This window comes from Fopius arisanus, unplaced genomic scaffold, assembly GCF_000806365.1.
Source record: "Fopius arisanus strain USDA-PBARC FA_bdor unplaced genomic scaffold, ASM80636v1 scaffold00024, whole genome shotgun sequence".
In the NCBI taxonomy this organism is placed as follows: domain Eukaryota; kingdom Metazoa; phylum Arthropoda; class Insecta; order Hymenoptera; family Braconidae; genus Fopius; species Fopius arisanus.
This window is the reverse complement of record NW_011887763.1, coordinates 901,365-924,413: the sequence shown is the minus strand read 5'-3', so window position 1 is coordinate 924,413 and position 23,049 is coordinate 901,365. Positions and strand designations below refer to the sequence as shown.

General features: G+C 35.2%; 1 protein-coding gene across 1 annotated transcript in view; it reads left to right on the top strand.

The window, feature by feature from the left end:
* jeb (jelly belly) overlaps positions 1 to 23,049 on the top strand; it is a 37,222-nt gene that overhangs the window by 7,084 nt on the left and 7,089 nt on the right. The window contains exons 3-4 of the mRNA XM_011301670.1: positions 19,112 to 19,272; positions 19,966 to 20,010. Of these exons, the coding sequence (XP_011299972.1) occupies positions 19,112 to 19,272; positions 19,966 to 20,010 (206 nt within the window). The remainder of the gene's footprint in view (positions 1 to 19,111; positions 19,273 to 19,965; positions 20,011 to 23,049) is intronic.

The following is a 23,049-nucleotide window of genomic DNA, read 5'->3' as shown; positions in this document are numbered from 1 at the left end:
ATGTTTCCTTATTATGAAAGTAGAAACACAAAAATGAAGTTCGCCCGAGTCGAAATATCTCGAAACGCGAAGGACGAATCTCATTGGTCAGCTCGAACCGCCAAATTCGAATTCGACGCACGGAGTGCGCAGTAGGTCTCGTGACTACAAACAAGGGCCGGAGATATGAGGTATAGTTTCCATCCTTGGAACAGAAACAATAAAATCATTGGCCCCAACCCGGTATAGAGTCAATAAATGTTTGATGACGCAAATTGTTTCGTAATGTCGATTCTCAGGGTGGAAAATTACCACATGGTCCAGATTAAGTGTCCTTCGCCCCAAGAAAACCATAATATTGACAAATTTCATTGATTCGCGCATCGAAAATTTATTCTCCGTTTTAGACATTGCGGATTCATCGAGTATAAAATTCACTCTTTCCTAGTTCTCCATTTTTGAAAAGATGACTTATCATTTTCCTTCTAAGTCGTAATTTATCAAATGGGAATTCGTAATTAAAGTGTCCGATCTAGTAATTTATGAAATTGCCCTCGTAATTTACGATTTAAAAATCATAATTTACGTTTCCAAACTTCTAATTGACGATTTTTAAAATTGATAATTAACGAAATCAGAAACTTTCGGAATTACGATTGATTTCTCGATTACAATTGGTGTTAAAAGAAACACAATTACTCAGGTAATTGAAATGTTATTTTGTTTGGCATGACATATATATATTTTCTGAGGGCTATGTTCTGGGGTTGCTCCAACCCCTGCGTCATGCAGCAGAGATTTTCCAACCCCCCGGCAATCCAAAAATTCCCCAACTCTTGATTGAATTCAATCTCACCTCCATATTATTTCCATTCTCAATGGCCATTGCTCAAGAGTATGCCTAATTAAGGATACATTATGTAAATTAAATCGGGCGTTAATGAATTTTACTCTGGAATTCGAGGGGGTGACATTTTCATCCATATTAATGAATCGCAAATAGTTTTTCATTCACTCTCTTATTCAGAATGAGTGAAAACTTTTGGAGGAAGAAACTCGAGGTTTATGAATAATTAAAACTACAACGTGAATGCATGAATGAGTTCTCCCAATGATCACTAAATTTTCTGGCTCGATCAATTATTCTGAAATTCAAGAAAATTGATGGAAATGGAAATTTTCCAGGATTCAATTAAATCATGAATTTACATTTTTTTATTCATCTTTTAAAAATCCATTTCAATTTTATGGCGATAATTATCAATCCATTAAAAATCTTATAACAGATTTTCCAGAGTTTTTTGCAAATTCTATCGATTTTTCCCGACAAATTGTCCAGAATAAATAATCGAGAGTGAAAAATCGGTTTTTCGTCTTGAAATTCCCCAACGCATTGACGTGGAATTTTCTAGATTGTCAATCAACAGTCGCTGACAGCTTGAATGAATATTCCCCTGTCAACCAATTACGAACAAAAATATTCGACTCGATAATCTCGCGTCATCCATATCGATATTCCAATAACTCTCGTCATCATTACCCCATTATTGATAAATCTATCGATATAAATACGCGCTTGCCGTGTAATAACGCCATTAAATCGCATTAGCCGATCATAAAGATAACGGCGTACCTCCAATACCTCATGAATTATATCGACTTCCCCTCCGAAACACTAATAAGTCTTCAAAGGTTTGCGCACTTGTTGCTTCTTTCCTATCTGCGTGCGCCGCATTAAATATATTTCCCTCCTAAATATTCCAACAAAAATTTCAACAAAGTTTCCTCAACACCACATAAAAAAATAAAAAATTCACCAAACGCCTAGCGAGTAACAAATCATTACCGATTTTTACCTACCGCACTTTCGTTTTACGCTTGACGTGAATAAATCGTTAAATTTACTCCGCGATCTGCGCAATTTTACTTTCACCTCGCGGTTTTTTTGGTTTTACACGATTTGGGGGTTTCTATAAAATTTTCGGTGAATTTTTCGTGAAAAATCGATCATTTGAGGTGAATATGGTTTTATCGATTTTCTAAATGGATTACTCCCAGAAAATACTGAATTATTTCATGAAAATTGATGGAAATCCGGAAAATCCAGATACATCGGGAAATGTGATCCTCCAGATGCTCCACAATTTAAATATCTCGCGAACTTAACGAATTCACTGAAACCAATTGCCACCCTCAATCTCTCCTTTAATATGAAAATTAAATTAATTATAATAAAATGCAGAACGACTTAATGAAAATTTTCCCTCTGATTCTTGTACGACTCCTTTACAACTGACACTGAAAAAAAAAAAGTAATTCCATGTGTACTCCGGAGATAAAATAAAAATAGAATAGTGCAACCTTGTCGCTGTGTCCTTGTTATCCCGGGCGAAAGGGGTAAAAAAAAATAATATGGGAGATGATGAAAAAAAGGGATGCACCGGGTCTCGTAGTCGTACCTACAAAGAAAATTACATTACGAGCTTTTGTGGGATCAAAAAAAAAGATGATAGGAAAAATAATGATGAAAGACAACCGCCCGCAGGATACCGCCCTCAGGGTTACGTGACATTTTCATTCGCTGGTTAATTAATCTCGTAAACCTGACATATACTTATTACCTACGTGCCACTGTTGACATTATATTAATGGGTGTCAACCCCTATATTCAATCATTATGAATAAAAATACGCACTCAAGAAATTTCATGCAAATTACATTTCAGTTTGATGTTTTATCATTTTTTATCTTGATTTAACAGTTGAGTTTATTACTATTTGAATTCTCCAATTTTTTTGTTTATTTGAAATATTTGTTTATTCATCTGAGTATAATTGAGAGTATAATCACTCCGCGATTGTTTAACAATTTTAATTGTTGAGTAAATCTGAGAAAACATTGAACTTTCAATTGCAAATTGAAGGTTGAAATAAAATGCGAACACTAAATATTGAATTTCGGCGAAAGTAAAAATCTTTTAAGGTAGACACCACAATAATTATTTAATAATAACAATTGATTTGATAATAATTAATAAAAATTCTGGGAGTAAAAGCGTGATTTTTCCTATCTTCCTGGGAAATTAGTTTATTTGTTCAGATGAAAAGAATAAAAATTACAGGATTACAGATATTTTTCATGAAACATTGAACCATCAGTTGCAAAGTAGAGACAAGAGTAGAGCCGTTGTGAAATTGAAAAAAAGAGGAAAAAGAGAGTGACAGAATATATTTTAAAACAATCCGCAGTGAAATAAAAATGGCGATTTTCAGGGTTTTTCGGGGTGGAGAAATGAAAAATCACTGTGAGATATGAGAAGATCTTACCTGCTGTGTAAATAACGGTCTCGCTTTTACTCGGTTTAATATATCATTCAGGGTGAGCTAACATGACTACGTGTCACGGGTACCAACCGTGATATATTGCTATCACAGCGGTACCAAAACCTCTTGGATCACATAACGGATATCATGTGTGGATTTAGTGCATTAGTTTTCATCCGAAGAATCCACCGAACAAAGAATTAAACTCAATCGATGAATTATTTAAGCGGTTCACCAAAAAAAAATTTAAAAATCGGTAATTGTCACTCGAAGATTCCCATAAAAATCGGGGAATCGTCACTGCGCTATTAAAATAAATTCCCGGGTGCAAGCGATAAAAATATCGAAGATCTGCTCCCGAAATGTTATGGAAAAATTTATAACAACTGTGCTGAGATAAAAAAAAAATTGTTATGCTGGAACGACTCTCGTTACCGATGTCCCAATCAATCACCAATTGACGTTGGGTTTCCCCTCCACCATTAATCAACCCTCCCCCCGTCATTTCCGGCACAATGAATTTCCCCCCGATTTTTCCATTTAATAAGGTTTGAATGTCAGAGTGTACGTTTATCTCGGTAACTCACTGGAAAAAAAAATCGCTCCACAAAAGAATGATTGTACTGCTCTTTCCTTTATCTTTTCTGCCGCGAATCATTATTCAAAGGTTTTATCAATTACTCTCTATTTTTCCCGATGCAATTAGTACTTCTGCCCCCGTTAACTTGATAAAATGAGGGATATCGAGTCTTCGGGTTCATTAAACGTTTTTTCTACCGTTCTCCATCACTGGCTGCATAAACGAACCTTTCTATTCTCTCTTTTTTCATTAATTTTCTGAATCCTCGTGATAATTGGATTGAAAGTCATATTATTCCTCATTTTTCACGGAGAAATGATTTCTGTTTATTTATTTTCATTCTGGGTACAATGTCAAGACAATGTTAATAGTCAAATCGATTCGATATTTCTATCATTCGAGATTTTCATGGGAAATCGAGAAGAATTGAATGAAGATAATATAACTTGACTGAAAAGTCCCGCACGATAAGATATATACGCTAAATTTTATGTCGTGTATAATGATATAATTATAGCGATATAATTTTTAGGGAAACTTGAAGATTAATTTTTTTCTACTGCATGGAGAAAAATGGATAATGACGATAATAAGTAATTAATTTAAACATTTACAATTCGTTGCGATTTCTTAACGCGAGTTGCAAAAATAATCTTTAGTTTCAATCGAAATTAAATTCTGTCATTGTTCATTAATAAAAAAAATGACAATATTATCCGTATTTCTGAAAAAAATACACATTAATTACTGGCAAAAGTACGCGCGATGAATTGCAGTAATACTCACTCGGTGAATTAACCCGTCTTAAGCCTCTGGATCGTCTTTACCCCTTACTCTAACCACCCACGCTTTCACCCTCTGACCTACATATTGCGCAACAGGATTTTATATTCTCCGTCTATTTCCATCGTCTCCACATCCATCTTATTTCATCACCACACCTCGCCTCCAGTTATAATTGAAAGTCCTTAAGCTAATAATTAATAGCCGATCAAAGTTGAAATTGAATGATGGCAACATGGGGTGGGGTTAACTGGGGGTGGCAATTGTGCTATACATGTCCGGTAGAGCAACAAGGTTCATAAAAAAATTTCAATAACTATTTTTCAGCATTTAGGGGTATTTAATATGTGAAGGGGGTGGGGTGGGTGAGGGTAAGGGTGAAAGATAGAAACAAATGGGGTTTTTTTGGGGGTTGAGGGGGATAGGGGTGGATGAGGGAAAAAAATAAAGAGAGATATTCTTTGGGAATGTGGCATGGGGAGGATGAGGGTGAGTGAAAAAATAGGGATTTTTGGAAATTGGGGTTGGGGGGTGTTGGGGGGTGGGATGGGGGTGACATAAGGGTGGCTTAGGAGAGGGCAAGGGGAAGAGTCGGCGACAGTGTGACATAAGCGGCGCCGCTCTTAAGCGTCCATTGCACCCCAGTACCAAGGGTCGGCTGACTGCCAATAGACCCCCAGCGTGTGCGCATATTCACCCTGCATTCGAACCCCTTTTGGCCCCACAGGTATAATGTCAAATGCTATAGACGTGTCTGACATAGATTCCTTCATCTGTCGAATCATTGAACCGGATGTCTTGGCTCTCATGCAGATTCCATTTCCTTTCCTCGCGATTAATTATTTAATCATTGTTTATTCATTATTTATTCAGTATTTAGTCATTATTTATTCATTATTTATTACCTGTCATTTACATTATCATTATCATTCTAGATGAAACGATTATTGTTAATAAAAAATCCAATGTAACGTTTTTTGAATCCGGTTTATTCGATATATATTTATTTTATTTTTATTCTAAAATTGGTTCCTTTTTTATTTTATAATCTCTGTGATTTTTGCTCAGAGTCTGAATCTGAATGTTTGAAAATGAAATGGAAACTCATGTAGTAGCACCACAAAAGTAACAATAGGCTCGCATAGCGTGCGTTAATTTCTAGTTATTAATAATTAAAGATGTTTCACACCTACAGCCAAGTTCAGAGTTTTTTTATTTTTTGTCAAATTATCGGTTGATGGGAAAACATTTCCGTTTTGTCATTAAATAAATTAAATTAAATTAAATTAAATAGTATTTAATATAATGAATTAATATATTCCATTGTAGGTCGGCTAAAAAATGGAAGAACATTAATTTTGGATATGTATGGGGAGAACATTAATGGTGTCTGTAATACTATAAATTTATAACAACTGATAATAACAGAGTAGAGCAGTGATGGATTTATTGATTATCTATAGGTACCATCGCCGGAAAAAAATGGTGATGTCACGCGTAAACAAGTCATGTGTACACAGCAAATATTTCTGTTCTACGTTAATTTCTCAACTTGGTAACAATATTTTTCCACTGGGTATGCAGTAATTCTCCTGAGTCTACACCATATATTTCAAAGTGCAAACAATACCTCGTTGCTTCACCTGCACACATAGAGTAATTTTCCATGAATTTTATCTTCATTCACCGAGCAATAACTCCATGCAGTAGGTGTGCAAGCGTCGTAAACACCTGAGAGCATTTGCAAAAATTGATTTTGATGTGGTGCACGTGGAGAAAAGTTTATAGTCGAATTTACCACCAAATTGCTCTGAAAATTCCATTATTTTTGGGGAATTCAGATCGTAAACCTTTTTATCACCCCATCCATATTATTAATTCATAGCAATAGCAATATCAACAAATCAAGGATTATTACGTTTTTTATTATCGTTCAATTATTTTTTCGTTTCGTTTAGTTTTCACCATGAATTTTCAAATTGCATTCAATTTTTAATTGCAATATCAGTTACTTATTATTGCTATAATTAAAATTCAGAGTTATCAACAAATATTTTCGGAAAAGCGCAAATTTTTAATTGCAAAATCAGTTCCTTATTATTGCTATAATTAAAATTCAGAGTTACCAACAAATATTTTCGGCAAAGCCCAAATTTTCAATTGCAAAATCAGTTAATTATTATTGCTATAATTGAAATTCAGAGTTATCAACAAATATTTTCGTAAAAGCGCGAATTTTTAATTGCAAAATCAGTTAATTATTATTGCTATAATTAAAATTCAGAGTTATCAACATATTTTCGTAAAAATGCGAATTTTTAACTGGAAATTCGCCAAAAAAATTCTTGCAGGTGTATATATTATTATTATTTGCAACAATATTATTTTCTATTGTAATCCAGTGGAGAGTTGGATTAAAAATGCGAATTGCAGTAACGATTGGGGTCGGTTTAGTCACTCAAGTTTCACGTGTACCACGCAGGGTCTTGATATTCACCGGTTTATGTCACCCTTCAAGTGCAGGACACGCCATTGAAATTGGTTATTAAGTCATGTCATTCAACGCCAAATTGTCAATTCAACGTATTCAAAATTCAGAGAATTTTCAAGAATTGAATCATGTAGTTGACTCATTATTCATTATTCTAATTGACACGCGAGAAATCGATTGAACTCGACAAAATTAAACTAGTGCGTCATCACTCTGTGTTTAAACTTCGAGTGGAAAATTCATTTTTTAAATCCGCATGAACAAATCCACTGCAATATATTTATATACATATCCAATAAATAAAATATAAATATATACATTATTTATCCACAATCTGGACGAATTTATTGCGCCATTTCCACCGGAATTTCTCGTGATTCTGTAATTAACAATTTAAAAAAAACCATCGAAATCGTAGACTTCTCTTCAATAATTCGATTAAAATTAATAAAAAAGCAAAACTCGCATCAATTATTGAATATTGCCACCATATTCATTTCCAATAATAATATTATTACAATAAAACATTAAAAAAAATGCAATTGAATTTCGGGATTTGAATTGTTGAATTCATACTAAAACAAAGAATTTGTCAATGAAAATAAAATTCCCAAGGAATTCTCTCTCTCCACCGAACGACAAAAAAAATCATGACGAATGTGACAATAAATTTCTCGCAAGTATTTCGACTCGGTATAAATTGAATCCCCTGAAATAAATATTTATAAGAGCATGTATTAAACCCCCGGGATTTTAGGTGAACGAGATCTTTGATTAAGAGATTACATCCGGTATAATACTCCACAATTCTGAGATCTAGTTGAAAAGTTCGCATCTTCATCTTCATCTTCTTTTTTGCGCCCCCATTGGGGTTCAATTCGCTGCTCAATTTCTCAGCTCATCCTCTCTCCCTTGCCGTCTTTTTTAAATTGGATAAAATCCGGGATAATCCGTACGTGGGTACAAGATTTATGACGAGGATGGACTATCATGTACCTGATCGTCAGTTGAATCATGCACGCTTGGTTTATCATAATATGTGATACTAACAAACCGTGACCCATGACCTACAGTTAAATCTGCCAATACATAACTCCGATTGACACGAGTCTTTGGTACATACCCAGTAATGATATACCATGCGATGGAGAGAATAGGAGAAATATCGAATCAGTGGGTGGGTGTGGGTTTGTGATTCACTGATTAATATTGGATAACGGATAGGACGGGTGGATGCGTTGTACGTATGCCATTGGAACAATCTGAAGGCTCAAATTGCCATTTTAAAGTCCTCATCCGCTCATTTCCGTGGCATTGATACACCTACGAGGTCACTATAATTTCCATCTATCCACTGGCTTTCATAACAACCCGATATTCATGTCGCCAGGTATTTCCACATAACGGCTCATGCGTTGTGGCTCTCATTCCATCGAAGAATTTCAGTTTTCACGGGTTTCGATCGAATCTAATAGATACTCCGGTACTTTATTTCGAACTTTCACGAGTATTAACTTGAGACTTTAGTGGCAATTGCCTCCGTGGAAGCCAGAGGATAGACCTATATCCTCCTCCTGGTGCAGAAGAAATTTTATACTCTCCGAAATTGCCATTTTACTCCTGAAGACGTTAACCAGACTTTGGGAGACTTTACGGGAGACTATTATTTTTAAATATTAGGAGGTTTTTATTTGCCAAGTATCTACAAGCTTAAATTCCCCTCAAACCCCTCAACTACCCCTTCTGACGTGATTCGCGATTCTATTTTCTAAAAAATCGTCAAAGTTCCATCGAACATTCTACAACAAACAAAAAAAATATCAGACCCCTGAAATAATTCACTCACAATCGTAAGTCCCGATATTAAATTATACTCTACAGCCCTCAGATTCCAGATTTCCCGGAAAAATCAGTCAAGTTCTCAGATCCCGAAGTTCGATCCTGAATATTTCAGCGGAAAGATGAGATCTAAAAATCGTCTGCAGTAAAACGTTTTCCGAGTATATCTATAGACCCGGGACTGTCTCGCATGAAAAACATGGGGTTGGGGGATTGGGGAGTTGGGAAGGAGTGGGTGGAAAGGGGAGGAAAGGGGAGGAAAGGGGAGGAAAGAGGAGGAAAGGGGAGGAAAGAGGAGGAATGGGGTGGAAAGGGGAGGAAAGGGGAGGAAAGCTGAGGAAAGAAGTGGAACGGGGAGGATAGGGGTGGAAAGGGGTGGATGGAGAAAGCCTCTCAGATGGTATATGGCAAGTTCTTGCACTTCTCATACGCTATATCACCACCTGTATACAACCACCTCTATACAACAAAGTAATCTTGGGTAGCTCTTGGAGAAAAGCGTCGACGGCGTCGGCGTCACGGTTAGTCTACCGACGTATATATGAGAGGGATCGTACGACAGAGGCACGCCCGGGGATTCTTAAACTGGAGCACCACCACAACTCTTTCACTACCTCCTCTTGACGTCTTCCAGTTTTTTTTTCCCCCCCCTTTTTTACCTTCCCCTTTTTTTTTCTCTTCACTTTTCTTTTGGCATTTCTTGTCGCCCCCTTTTCTCCCTGTCGGTTGAATTTCTTTCACTCCTTTTCACTCACACATACCATATACTCGGGACTTACTTCAGGGACTGCTTAATTTACCGCGTCATATTTAAACTTCTTTTCGGTGATTTCATTGCCCGGGGAAATTCGGTTTGCGAGTTGCGTCGGGGGAAAATGATAATGTATTCGGAAGTTTATTTTTAGTCTCTGCGGATTCTTTGGGGAAGTTGGAATTGGATTCAGCTCTTATTGATTACGGATTAAACTATCGAGTTGAGGAGACTGGGGGATTTATTTTTTTCAGGGGAGTTTATTGAATTATAGGGGTGGGGAAATTATGGGGAGAGAGCGGAAGTATTTGTTTGGGAGGGGAGGCTTTGGGGGTGGGGTGGTTTTTGAAGGCTTGAATGAAAGTTAATGAGGAAAAGGAAATAGAGGGACTACATAGAGAAGAAATTATTTGATTTGTAGTTCGTTTGTGTAAAGAAATATTTAGTAAGATCAATATTTATTTAAAAATATATAAATTAGAATGGAAAGAGGTGGAAAGTATGAATTCAATCAAATTGAAAAATGAACTTCTCTTCTCGATGTAGATAATTTTTTTATGAATATTATTCTTAACAACAACCGTTACATCAGCTGTGCATGGAAATTATGTTAATACACTCTCACGAAATAACAATGTGCTAACGTAAGACTGATGAGATAAAATCATGAAAGCAAAGGGGAAAAAATAGCAATTCCAGACACGAATCACCAGTATTTTTTTTCCAACGACTCGAGCACTCGCAGTTTTGAAAATTCGAATGACATAAAAAAATTTTAAAAATCGCGAAAACTCGGGAATTATCGCAGAAGTTAAGGGAGGTTTCAAATTATTAAACACATTATGCGTGAGGGTGGGGGTGGAAAAGTTTTGGAATCAAATTGCGTTTTTAATAACGAAAATATGGAAAGAATGATTTAATTTATAATTCACTTTTTTCTCTTATATAAAGCGGAAAAATTAAATCAATCTCGAAATATCTCTAAACATCTCGATATGTATCGAAATATATCGAAATATATCGAAACATATCGAAATGTCTCGAAGCATCTCGAAATATCTCGAGATATCTCGAAGCATCTCGAAATATCTCGAAATATCTCGAAGCATCTCGAAATATCTCGAAATATCTCGAATAACCGTAAGGATAACCCCGGTAAGACGAAACCGACCTGCCACCACGACTTCGCGGCAAAATTCCAAACATTTTGAATGAATGCGAAGCACGCGCTGACTATCTCGTCTCATAAATCGTGAACATGAGAATTCTCAGTGTCCTCACATTTCCTTCGTTAGTGGGTAAAGAACTCCGGTGATAATGCTGTATTAATAAACCAAATTAATTATCTCGAACAGAACAAATTTGTTTTACTCCCCATTGTGGAGTCGCGATGCTCATCGAGTACTCAGTTATCATTCTATGAAATTTCGAATGTCGTATTCTCGCTCCAATGAGTCGTGGAATTTAATCGAATTCAAGCCGCTCCAGATCACCCCTGCATTTGCTCTATCACCCCTACTCATTAAATTCGCATTCATGCATTCACCCTCGAGGATATTTCCCATCTCTGGGATGCGTTCTCTGAAAATTTTTCGTCGATATTTCCGCGAGACGGGGAAAAATTTCCATCGAAATTTACCGAAACGTAAATTTATATTATTATTTTAATATATTATTTTAATATTTTAATTCAAACTCATTCAGGAAATATTACCAAAGAATATGCGGAAAATGGTTATTTTTCCTCAACGATACGCGATTTTCTTTCCGACACTCGCAGATATTTGAAATTTCTGATAAGTCATCCAGAATTCATCATTTAAGAAGCGGATGAAGGGAATTCCCAATTGATGAAGGAAAAGTTAATTGAGATTTCAGCGGAGAATTAATTAATCAATTAATCAATTTATTTATAATTTCAGAATTTATCTGCGGAATTTCAAGAGAATTTTTTTAATGGGAATTGGAATATTCCATTGCTGCACGATTATCCGTTCGAACACTGGTCTTTTCGCGCCGGTTTTAGATCCCAACACGCGAACAATTTTATGGATCATTAGAGGATTATTTATAGAACATCCAATACGGAAAAGATATTGCTGAATCACGAATGTTGTGTACGCGATTCGAGAATTATTTAGTCATTTAATTCAGTATTTCCTGAGGTTTTAGTTCATTAGTTTATTTTTATTCGAGATTCAATTCAATTAATTGAGATTCGAGGTGAAAAATTTGATTTTCAATGTTGATTCTAGTTCGATTTGAACTACTGTGGAATTTTATAAAGGAAATGTGCATTCCATTCATGTATGAATTGTCGGAATGGGAATAGGTTTCCTCGTATCGGCAATATTGGAAATTGGTATTCCCGGTATTTCGGAATCGAGAATGGATATCACCGAATGGAAAATTATTATTCCTAAATCAGAACTTCATACTCCCAATTTGAAGATTAATATTATCGATTTAGAAATCAATATTCGACAATTCCAGATTCGAGAATATAAATATTTCCGGATGAGGAATATTCCGATTTTCAATTTAGAAGTAATTCCCTGGAAATTTACAGTTGTAATATTCGTAATTTTAAAATGAAAATTTAAGGAGTAATTCACGATAGGTGCCAATATTTTTTTTCGCATTATTAAAGCGAGAAAGAAATAAGATCGATCGCTGAGTGAGTTCTCGGTGTTGAGTGGAATATTGTGAGGTTTGCAGTCACGTACAGATTCCAACTGGTGATTTTACGTGACCGTAAGATTATAAACCCGGGAAACCCGCACGAGAGAACAAGGGGGTGAAAATGAGCCCGACAACATTCCAGGGTAAAAATAGCGGGCGTTATCTCTGATATAGAAAATTGAGAGAGAACAGCCGGTGAAAAATAAAGAAAAAAATCACCAGCGAAAACTTTGATATTAATTTAAAGTTTGCAATCGAGGGTTTCAGTGCACAGCTTTCAGGGATCTCCAGTCCGATGGTAATAAAACCCGAGGGGTATAGAATTATCAGATGAAAAGAAATGAGATGAGGATGATTCGAATAACACCTGGAGGCTCTCTTCGCCTTGCAGTCTGAAATTGGAAATGTCTCTAAAGTGTTGCTCATATTTACCCTCGACGAGTTATTGGAATTTTCTTCTATCGCCCCTTTTTTTCTCGGCTTTTTATACCTCGGATTTCATGAGGTAATTGCTTTCGGGGATGACACGGAATTCGTTAATGGCCATTTGTCACCCTCAGCACGATGACAGCTGGTAAATAAAGTCTCAAGTTTATTATAACCTTTTTAATCGCGGAAGTATAATTTAAGGTGAAAAATTCACGGAAATATCAGACGAATAATCATTTTTATTCAATTGAATGAGTCAATGCTCCTTATTTATTAGGCGATTTTATTACGGTTATTGTTATTATTATTATTATTATTATTTTGATTGAACAAATTATTTTCTAAGAAATGCATTAGAGATATTGAATATTTATCAGTTGTCAATATCAACTTGAACTTGATTTTCAAGTTGATTAAATTCTACTTGTATCAAGTAGGAGCTCCCGATTGAGTGGCAGAAAAAGTCCTTTTTTTTCGGTGTAAGAGGTACCAATTCCCAGACAGAGTAATGCATGTAACATCTGTATGTGGTGGAGCAGAATGAAAAGCTCGGTCTAAATATAGAGCCTATCGACCGGTCTAAGCTCACCACCTACCTGTAGCATGTACAATCACATGACGGTAAGAATGGAATGCTCGGTCAAAGGGAACAGCCGGAAAAGTAGTGTGAGTCTTCCTATTGTCAATGTCCTCTATTCTCCGAGAATCTCAAAATCATTTCCTTTTGACCATACGTTTATTATACTACTCCCAGACATTACAAAAAAAAAATAACAACTGATATATTGTTTATGGTTTCATACCGTACGGTCATTAGAATGTATGATTTTATTAAACCAATCTTATGTCAACATTGAGCCAGCATTGCGCCAACATTGCGCCGACACTGTGTCGACATTGTGCCAGCGTTGCGCGAGCGTTAACGCTGCGACGTTCTGCAAAAAGAATTTCTTTGAAATTTTCGAAATCTTCGAAATTCGCGAATAAATAAATCAGTTTGATGAATAATTGAATAAATAATATATGTTTAAAAAATATTTATTGTTGGTCTCAAATGTCAAGGTATTTTTTATATTATTTCATCAGTTATAACGGGATTAAAATGTAATTGTTTTTTTTTTCTGGGGCATTTCTCGTGAAATATTCTTTACGATGGTTTAATGATGATTAATACAGATCGTCGGGTCTGACAACAAGGGGTAAGCCTTTCTATTTATTATAATTGGATGGGTAGGGCTGTCTCACTCGTCCGTTTTATTCCGTTATAAAAAGGAAAAATCCTCTCGAGTGTACCATCGCCGAGGTGTAATTAAGCCACTTGAGTACAGTTACGTGTAGTGGATTCCGTCTGACGAAAGCTTTGCCCTTTCCACTTGGTTCAAGTGTACGTTTTCACTATAAAATTATAGGGATAAAATAATCAAAATCCAGGAGATGGCATTTCCTTTAATATCATTTTATCTTTCAACTCAATTCGGGGAATAATAATTGGACGATTTTATTATTATAATAAATAAAAATAGAGAAAATAAATTATTAAATCTTCAATCCCGCCGTTCAAATTAAAACGCTCTTCGAATTCGATCGATTTTTCATTTTATTTTAATTATTGAATGTTTGCAGAACATTTTATTGTAAAGTTCTGTTTTAATTAATTATTTAATGCTTAATTGATAAACAATTGATATAATAATTTTTATAATAATTGAGATAACATAATTTTTTCTCGCCAGACGAATGGAATAGAATGAATTCTCATTTCGCTCTGGTGATTCCATGAATTGAATTCACGATTTCGAGATTAAAATCGTTAAAATAAAATTGTTGTAATTTTCTCTCTCGATAATTAAACGACTGAGATAATAATTTAATAGTATAATTAAGATACTCAGAGGTGACATGCAGAGGGGTAGGTTGTGATAGGCTTCGTGGGAAACTATTACACCATTGTACTTATGCGTTATTGCAGCTGGTGTACATGCAAGTACATAAGACTTATCACAAACACAAAGTCCTACGCTTATAGCGGATCCACATGAACACAAAAGCTGTTCTCGGTGGGAATCAATGCTGTGTTCAAGTGATGTTAACACCTGAGTCTCAAGTGTTAACATCTAAATCCTCATTTGCTGTCTGAATAGAGTTCTCTCGTTTTGCGCACTTGATAAATAATTACACCCACCAATTTATCGTTTTAAATTATATCACCAATTACCTCCACCAAATGGCCCAACTAGTAACAATTTAATCATCAATAAAATGGTTGATTAATCAATTAATTTGTTAATCAATTAATAAATAAAATGGTTGATTACATTATTTTGTTACATTGTAAAACAATTTGTTATTTTGTTTATATGTTATTATATCATTGATTTGTTGATTCATTTTGTCTTTTATGGTGATAAAAATTAGTTGAGAGTCATTTATTGGTGCGAATTGCGCTAATTGTTTTGTCATTGTTTTTTAGGGGCGGTGGAGGGGGGATTTTTGGGGCGTGTTGAATGTGAATACTTGAAAAATTGAAGAATAAATGATGCAGTGGATCTATTTCTCTCGGAAGTTGCAAAGTGCCCTTCAGCGAACTGTAACTTGACTGTCGTTAGGAAGTTGTTGAGAGGCATCGTAATTCCGAATAAAGTAAATAATACTGAAGTGAAGTAATGTTGGAGTATCTTTTACTGTGCCCGAGGAGAAAACGGATTTTGCTGTACAAAATACTTTGAGACTGGGAACCACGCAGAAGGGAAAATTCTTCTGGTTAAATAATTAATATTTGCCAAGTTCATTTACTCGTCGGAAGAGATGATGAGTGAAATTTTAATTTCTGTGTTTTAATAATTCTCGGACCACTTTAGGACTTTAAACTTCTTTGCGACTCTGAAAAATCGAGGGTTACTTAAATATTTAATAAACTTAAGTTATAAATTTTAAGCTGTTTCAGTTGGAATTTTTATGTTGATTTTTTTAAAAGGGATGAATAATTTTACAGCATTCATCTTCTCAGTTAATTATTGATAATTTCGAAGTTGAACTCTTAAAAAAATGAAGATAAATTGAAAGTTTTTAAACCAGTAAATATTTTTACTGGCATCTTTAGAGTTTATTATAGTGAACTTCTGAAAATACATAAAGGAAGTTGGGTGTAAGTCATTTTCTGGGGTTAGTCGTACAATGTGGGATGCAAGCTCGTGTGAAAATGTTGTTATCGCGTGACCGTTAACCACTTGAGTGTTTCGCAGATATTCCCGTACTGAAAATGCTCACATGGCTTTACGGCACCCCGAGGAATACACTCTCGGAATTATAGCAGCCCCGTACCTCAAACTTTCACGGAGTCACTCTATTTTTTGAATTAATAGTTCAAATGGCTTTTCGCTATTTTTGGGGCTAGAGTTAATGCGAATTTAATAGCGGTTCCGTGTCATTATTCGGTGGATGTCGATACTAAAAATACATTACCACACGGGAAATTTAGCCCAGAAACCAAATTATCATTATTATTACTAGAATTCTCAGATTTCGGTAGTAAAAAATTTATGTGAGAAAAAATTATCCCAGAAAAATTCAATTGCAGTTCCTAATTTCAATGGTGATTACATCTGTGTAATTAAATAATTCAATATAACAAACTAAATAAAAATGATTAAATAACGGAAGTCATTAAATTACAATTGCAATTCCAATAAGCAATGATGATTGAAATAAATTATAATGAAAATTCTGTAATTACAACTGTAAGAACAATATAATTTCCATTAAGAAATGATGTCTTTGGCATGAAAATTAGTTCTGGTTTGTGATTACCGAGTGTTTTGCGTAGTTTTTGAAAAAATTTTTTAAACATTTGAGGAATTTTCTGGAGGATTTTTTCACAATATTGGAACACAGTGCGGAAGAGGAATTGAAGGACTGGTTATGATTGATGGATGAGAGATGTCTACTGTCTGTTCCACTGACTGAATCCCTGAGTGACAGCGAATTATTCAATATATTTGCAATTGTTTATGGTGCACCGGGATATGATCTCGTGAATTTCAACATCCCAGTCGGCAGTTTGTAAAATCCCCATCAAATTGCAATTGACGATCCCTCGGGCGATTATAATTACGTAAATGCAGAGTAGTTATTCACGAATAATAATGGACTAGGGACCCACAGGAATTATTTTAATCCCTTTAGAGTGCGCTTCGTTACAAACACACCATGAAATTTGTATTTTCATGGCTCATGCATATGCAAATGTTGCGGTATGAATTTTTGACGGGAAATTAAAATTTTTTCTTGTTACTGATTGATTATTCCTATGGGCATTATTCAAATTCATTCGGTTGACTGTTAAACAATAGTGAAACATGCTAATGGAAATTTTTCTATTGAATTGTTTATGGGGAAAATTATTCTGTCGTCCGCGAGCCACGTCACACGATTTTTCATAATAATTTCTCGGTCCTCACTCGATTTTTGGAAAGGAGATTGTAATTATTATTATATTATATTGAAATTTGATTGGCTAATTAATTTATCGAAGAGAATTTTCTGATTTCCACTCATTTCAATTTTCTAAAACCGGATTCTGAATTAATTCAATAGAATTAACAAATTACTCCCTCTCTGAATAATAAAAAATGTGTTAATAATCAAAAATAATAAATACTATTAACAACAATATCAACAATATTATCGTATTATCAATAAATTTTCCCGGAAACAATGAAGAATTGATTGTAAAGAATTGAATTTGAATTTCCCGTTCCAACGGATGAAAAGTCGATGAAATTTCACTTAAAAATTTCCCGTGCAATCTGTGGAATTTTGATAGCCGTAATGAAGCTGATGAGAAGTGAAAAGTATAATATATGACTCCACAACAACGTTAACACGTAGAAACTTGCCATCACAGGATTAAAAGTTACCAAGGCTGAATAACCGGTGGATTTCACAAGGCATTTGCCGCCGAATAAACCCAGCATTAACATTTAACATGCCCCATGAATGTGAAAACTACATATATTCACTAGCCAGACTTAATGAAGCTGGGAATACGAAGTATCTTCCCACCAGAACTTTGATAACTCTGTTAATTAGCGCTGACAGGGGATATATCACCCCTGCGGAGTTGAAAGGGCGAACGAGCCAATTACGCCCCCCAGACTTCACTATTTTCTCCAAAATATGTATTCCCTCAATTTTCTATTAACATTAATACTCACTACACATCTGCACTTTTGCTAATAAATTTTAGATAACCCTCAGACAAAAAATGAAATAAATTTTGCACTTCCGGGTGCGCAGACATTTTTCAGAACGATTTCTTCACAATTGGATAATGATATACCACCGCTTAGTCACCCCTTTTTTATTGTAGTTATACGGAATGTCTGACATGATTCTTTTTATAGAAATTAGTAAAAATAGAAGCAGTGGAAAACCTTCACAGCAATTATTATTTCTGACCTTTGCAACGTCACAATAGATGTCCCTGATCACAGAATGTTCACAATCATGATTAAATCGTATGTCGATCTATTGCCGATTGCGGTTTGATCCGAGGAATTGTTTAAAGAAATAAATAACGAATACAATTGAGTATCGATACCTATCGCTTTTACATTCACACAGAGCAGAGGGATTCTCCTCGTTGTACCGTTTTATTGATGCAATTGAAGGCTCAGGTTTTTCGATAACCACTGGTATCACTAAGACCGATCATTCCCGAAAATACAATTTACCTCGAGGGATGAACGTCGTGTCGGTCGGCTTTGACTGCTAGCAACTTCCACCACCTGTTGCGTATAACAAATATAATATGACTAGCTTTACCCGGAAGAATGCACATATTTACGGAAACAATTTATGAAGAGATCTTTTAATTATTCAACTGCTGATGTTTGAGGATTTCCGAGTGCTTCGAGGACCGCTAGAAATTTAATTACCTTTGACATCAAAATTGCATAACAAACAAACGAACCGTCCACTCAACATATTTTCAACATAAATTCCTCCTCAACATGTTGACAATTTCAACATGAGAGATCAACCTCTTTTAGCACCTTCGAAATTTCGTATTTTAATGAGTAAAAAATTATTGCCTGGGTATCTCACGATTTTTTTATTTATAATAGATAGGTCGTCGTCTCATGAAATTGTTATAGCTTTGTTTATTTAAGAGCGATAAATTTATGGATTTTTATGATATCGAGTGAATGAGGAGCGAAGAATAGCCCTAACCAATGGAAAATTGATATTTCCAGAGTGTCCGTCATCGGAGGATGGCATGGAGAGATTTGCCTGTCCCACACCGGACAGAATGGGAAGATATCGTTGCATCGACGATCACGTTCTGTGCGATGGATTCATCGATTGTCCAACCGGTGAGGACGAGGATCGTCAAGCGTGTATGTTCTACAAAACGGTAAGTGCACAAAACGATCACGTATTCATCCCCGAAGGCAGTGATTCCTGCATGATGTCGTGGTAGGAATATTCAAGTGGCTTTATCCCGATATAGTTATTTTCAGGGTACAGAAAAAATATATTTAACGATACAAATGAAAAAAATGAGACATCCCTAAAATTTTTCACTGGATTCACAATTTTTCCAGCACTCGACAATTATCTTTAATTAATGTATAAAAAATTACTCAAAAGATAGACCATTTTGAGAATGGAAATATTGATGTGGGTGTATCTCGATATCGAGTTATTCTCGGGGTACAGAGAAAATATATTTTTTATTTTTATTTTTACATTTTTCCTTTTCCCATTACCATAGTTTTCATGGTTTGATAGACACCTCTTCGATTTAGCCTTTAGCCTCTCCTACTATCCTCTCATTATTTTGTTGCGGTGTCAGGCCCACTTTCCTTACTGGCCCATTTGGCTTGTACTGAGGGAAACCATGGAAAACCTACAGAGAAAATATATTTAACGATACAAGTGAGAAAAATGGGAGACATCCCACAAATTTTCCACTACATCGACAATTTTTCCGGCACTCGAGAATTATCTTTAATTAATGTAGGAAAAATTATTGAAAAGATACATTTGGTGAATTATTTGAATGCTGATGTAATGCTGATTGTTAAAATTTGGTGGTTTGTTTCAGACAAAGGCACACTTGGATGTCCTAGCGGATGCCCTGTTACGATGGGTGAGAGGTCGCTAAAAAGTATTCCTATTCCATACACGATACTCCATCAATAATCTCCAATCTTTGTTAAAATTCAATCGATGAAATTGAATCCTTCACCACGATTAATGGAAGAAAATCGAGGATTGGTCTAACAATTGGCCAGATGTGCAAATCCAAATCCTATACTTCTCTGTCATGATTTAATCAATTCCATGATTGTTTGTCCTTGTTATTTTATAACTAAAAGTGACTAACCACAAGATAAAAAGAAAAAATAAATTATATAAAAAGTTATGTAAAGAGATGATGAAATGAGGACTCGACTATGCTGCCACGTAACGCAAGCAGTTATAACGAAGCATAATGGATTTGAATGAAGTTCAGTATTTATCATGCGATAGATAGTTTATGTCAATTCTACCATGTGCATGTGAGACAATCCGAAGCAAAATGAGATTAAGGGTAGGAGGGAATGTTTTCTACGATTGTTATTCGGTATTAAAGGGATAAAACAGCAAAGAGAATTCACCACGAGTATCGATTGCTCTATTTTCAACTAATCACAACTTCTTTTTTTACTCATTTGATAAGCAGTCCGGAAAAGGGAATAGATGAAAATAAGTCATTTGCGGGATGACCTTTTGATTCATTTTGTTTTCGTATGCTCACTGTACGCGATAAACAACGGCTCCGGTCATTTTCAATTGTCGCATTGTTTTTAGCCATCAGCCCCATTATTCGTGAATTCATTTGATTTGTCATTTGATCATTGATCAATCATTCGACTTCGTGAATATTCTGGCAATTTCTAAAATCCTTTTCCATTTTCTATGGAATATTTTAGATGAATGAAAAATTCAGTGCAATTTAATTGAAATTTATTAAATGTCATTCATTTTTTTTTGAGAATTGACGAAATTTTTAATAGTGCAACCACTGCTTCTTTTGGAATGTAAAATTTTTCATTAAAGAGGGTTGAAAGAAAAAAAAATAACATGCCGACGAAATATAATGCCCGGAAGTCGTTGCGTCATTCTATACCAAGGTGAAACACTTAATTTAATTAACCAAAGTGAATCCAACCCGGCGTATACATGTATATAGGCAGTACATATTGTTAGCTATGTATTCTGTTACCCTACTCTACTAGAGTGATCCGTCGATTGACTGAAGGATTCACTTCATACTTGGACGTAGATAGATTGAATCAATCAATATTATTTCCCATATATATGTATCGATTGCCATAATTCCTGTTAAAATTAGAGCTATTGAAATATTATATGATCTATTATTAGATATCATTTTTATTATTGTAGATATGTATTTGAATATAAGATTTCGCGGGGGATGACATTTTTATTGAGAAATACGAACTATTGTTTATTTCAGTTGAAGAGTGCATAATAAAATTTCTAATTTATCAATAAACAGCGGGAGGATCAGTATCATTTTGTCAAGCACTTGTTTAGATTTTTTGTTGGATTTCATCTAGAGGTTCACACCCGAGAAAGTTTTTTTTTTTCAATTGAGGATTCAAGGGGCTACTCACTCATTTCAGAGTCACGCCGAAGTCTCGGATTTATTCGGAATTAATTGAACGGAGTGAAGTGAATGGAAACCGTACACTTTGCGAAATATTCGAGAATTTAAATCGCCTCGTTCTGTCCCATCCCCTCTCGATTATCAAATACGATTTATGGAAAATTATTTGGACTCAATTTCACTTATGCAATCTCATTAAAAATCCTTGCAAGTCAATTTTTTACTAGAGTCAGTGGAATAAAATCGAAAATGAGCCGAAGATTTGGATGTCGATTTGGTTTTGGAGTAATGGGTGTCAATGAATCAGCGAGTGAGTAGCTCCTCACTCTGATAAATGTCTCTGGTTCGTTCGGGCGTTTAGCAAACTTGGCTCACATGTGAATATGAAGTTTTCCGGTATTTGTACATACACGTAGTGATGAACGCCGAAGTCGAACGTTGGCTGAGACCCAAAAAAAAAATCCAGTAGTTGGAGTAACGCTGCCATAATGTAGAGGCCTTTTTCAGGGCGGTGGGTGGGTGGCAAGGAGAGAATGGCAAATCATCAATTTTTCTTTCGTTTTCTCTCAATCTTGCATAACCACATCCCGAAGGCAACGACCCGGGGCAACATTCGATCGTCTGCATACCTATATATTTGCCTTCTTTTTTCAACGCTTTCGTGTCTCATGCGCTTGTACCATTTTGCCAATGCCTATATGCTCTCTCGTCACGACAATTTTTTTTTTCCCAATCAGTTTGTCATTTCTGTTGTCAAACCCTGGGCAAATGCCTCGGGCCAATGGATCTTGTGCATTTCGTCGAATTATTTTTTTTGGAAATACAGAATGGAGAGAGGAATTGATGGGAAATTTATTCTGACGCTGTAGTTATCATTGTAATAATTATATCGAGATGGATTAGAGATGATTAGATGGAAATTGGAGGCTATTTGTTTATGGCAATTGAATTTTGTTGAGAGTATTGGATGGAGGAAATCGGAAAATTGTTAAGAGATTGTTTAATAGAGGATAATGATTGGTTTTAAATGGAAAATTTTGTGGCTTCTGATTTTTATTGCGTCAGAGTAAATTTACGGGAAATCAAAAATTCCGATGGATTTCCACTTGAAATGAAAAATTGCCGAATTCCTAAAAATTTCAATAAATTTCAATAAATCCGATAAATTACCAAAATCCGGAGGTGTACTTCCAGTGAAAAATGTTGATCAGTGACCGAGTAATAATCAATTTCTCAAAAAAATCGTGAAGAAAAGAAAAAAGGTGAAACATCGGAATGCAGTAGTTTCCATTGTCGCCAAAAGTTGCTCGCCTTGAAAAACGAAGAATAAAAATTGCCAACTTAGTCTCCTGAATTTGATAAATTTATTATTCTGACGCATTTGCAGTGTTAGCTGATGAATAATTCACAGACGAAAAAGTCAAGCTGTTGAAAGCGATCTAATCTATCAATTTGTCCAAGCCAAAATCGCGCTTCTCATCGGTTTGAGCAGTATGTCGATCGTCACGCAAA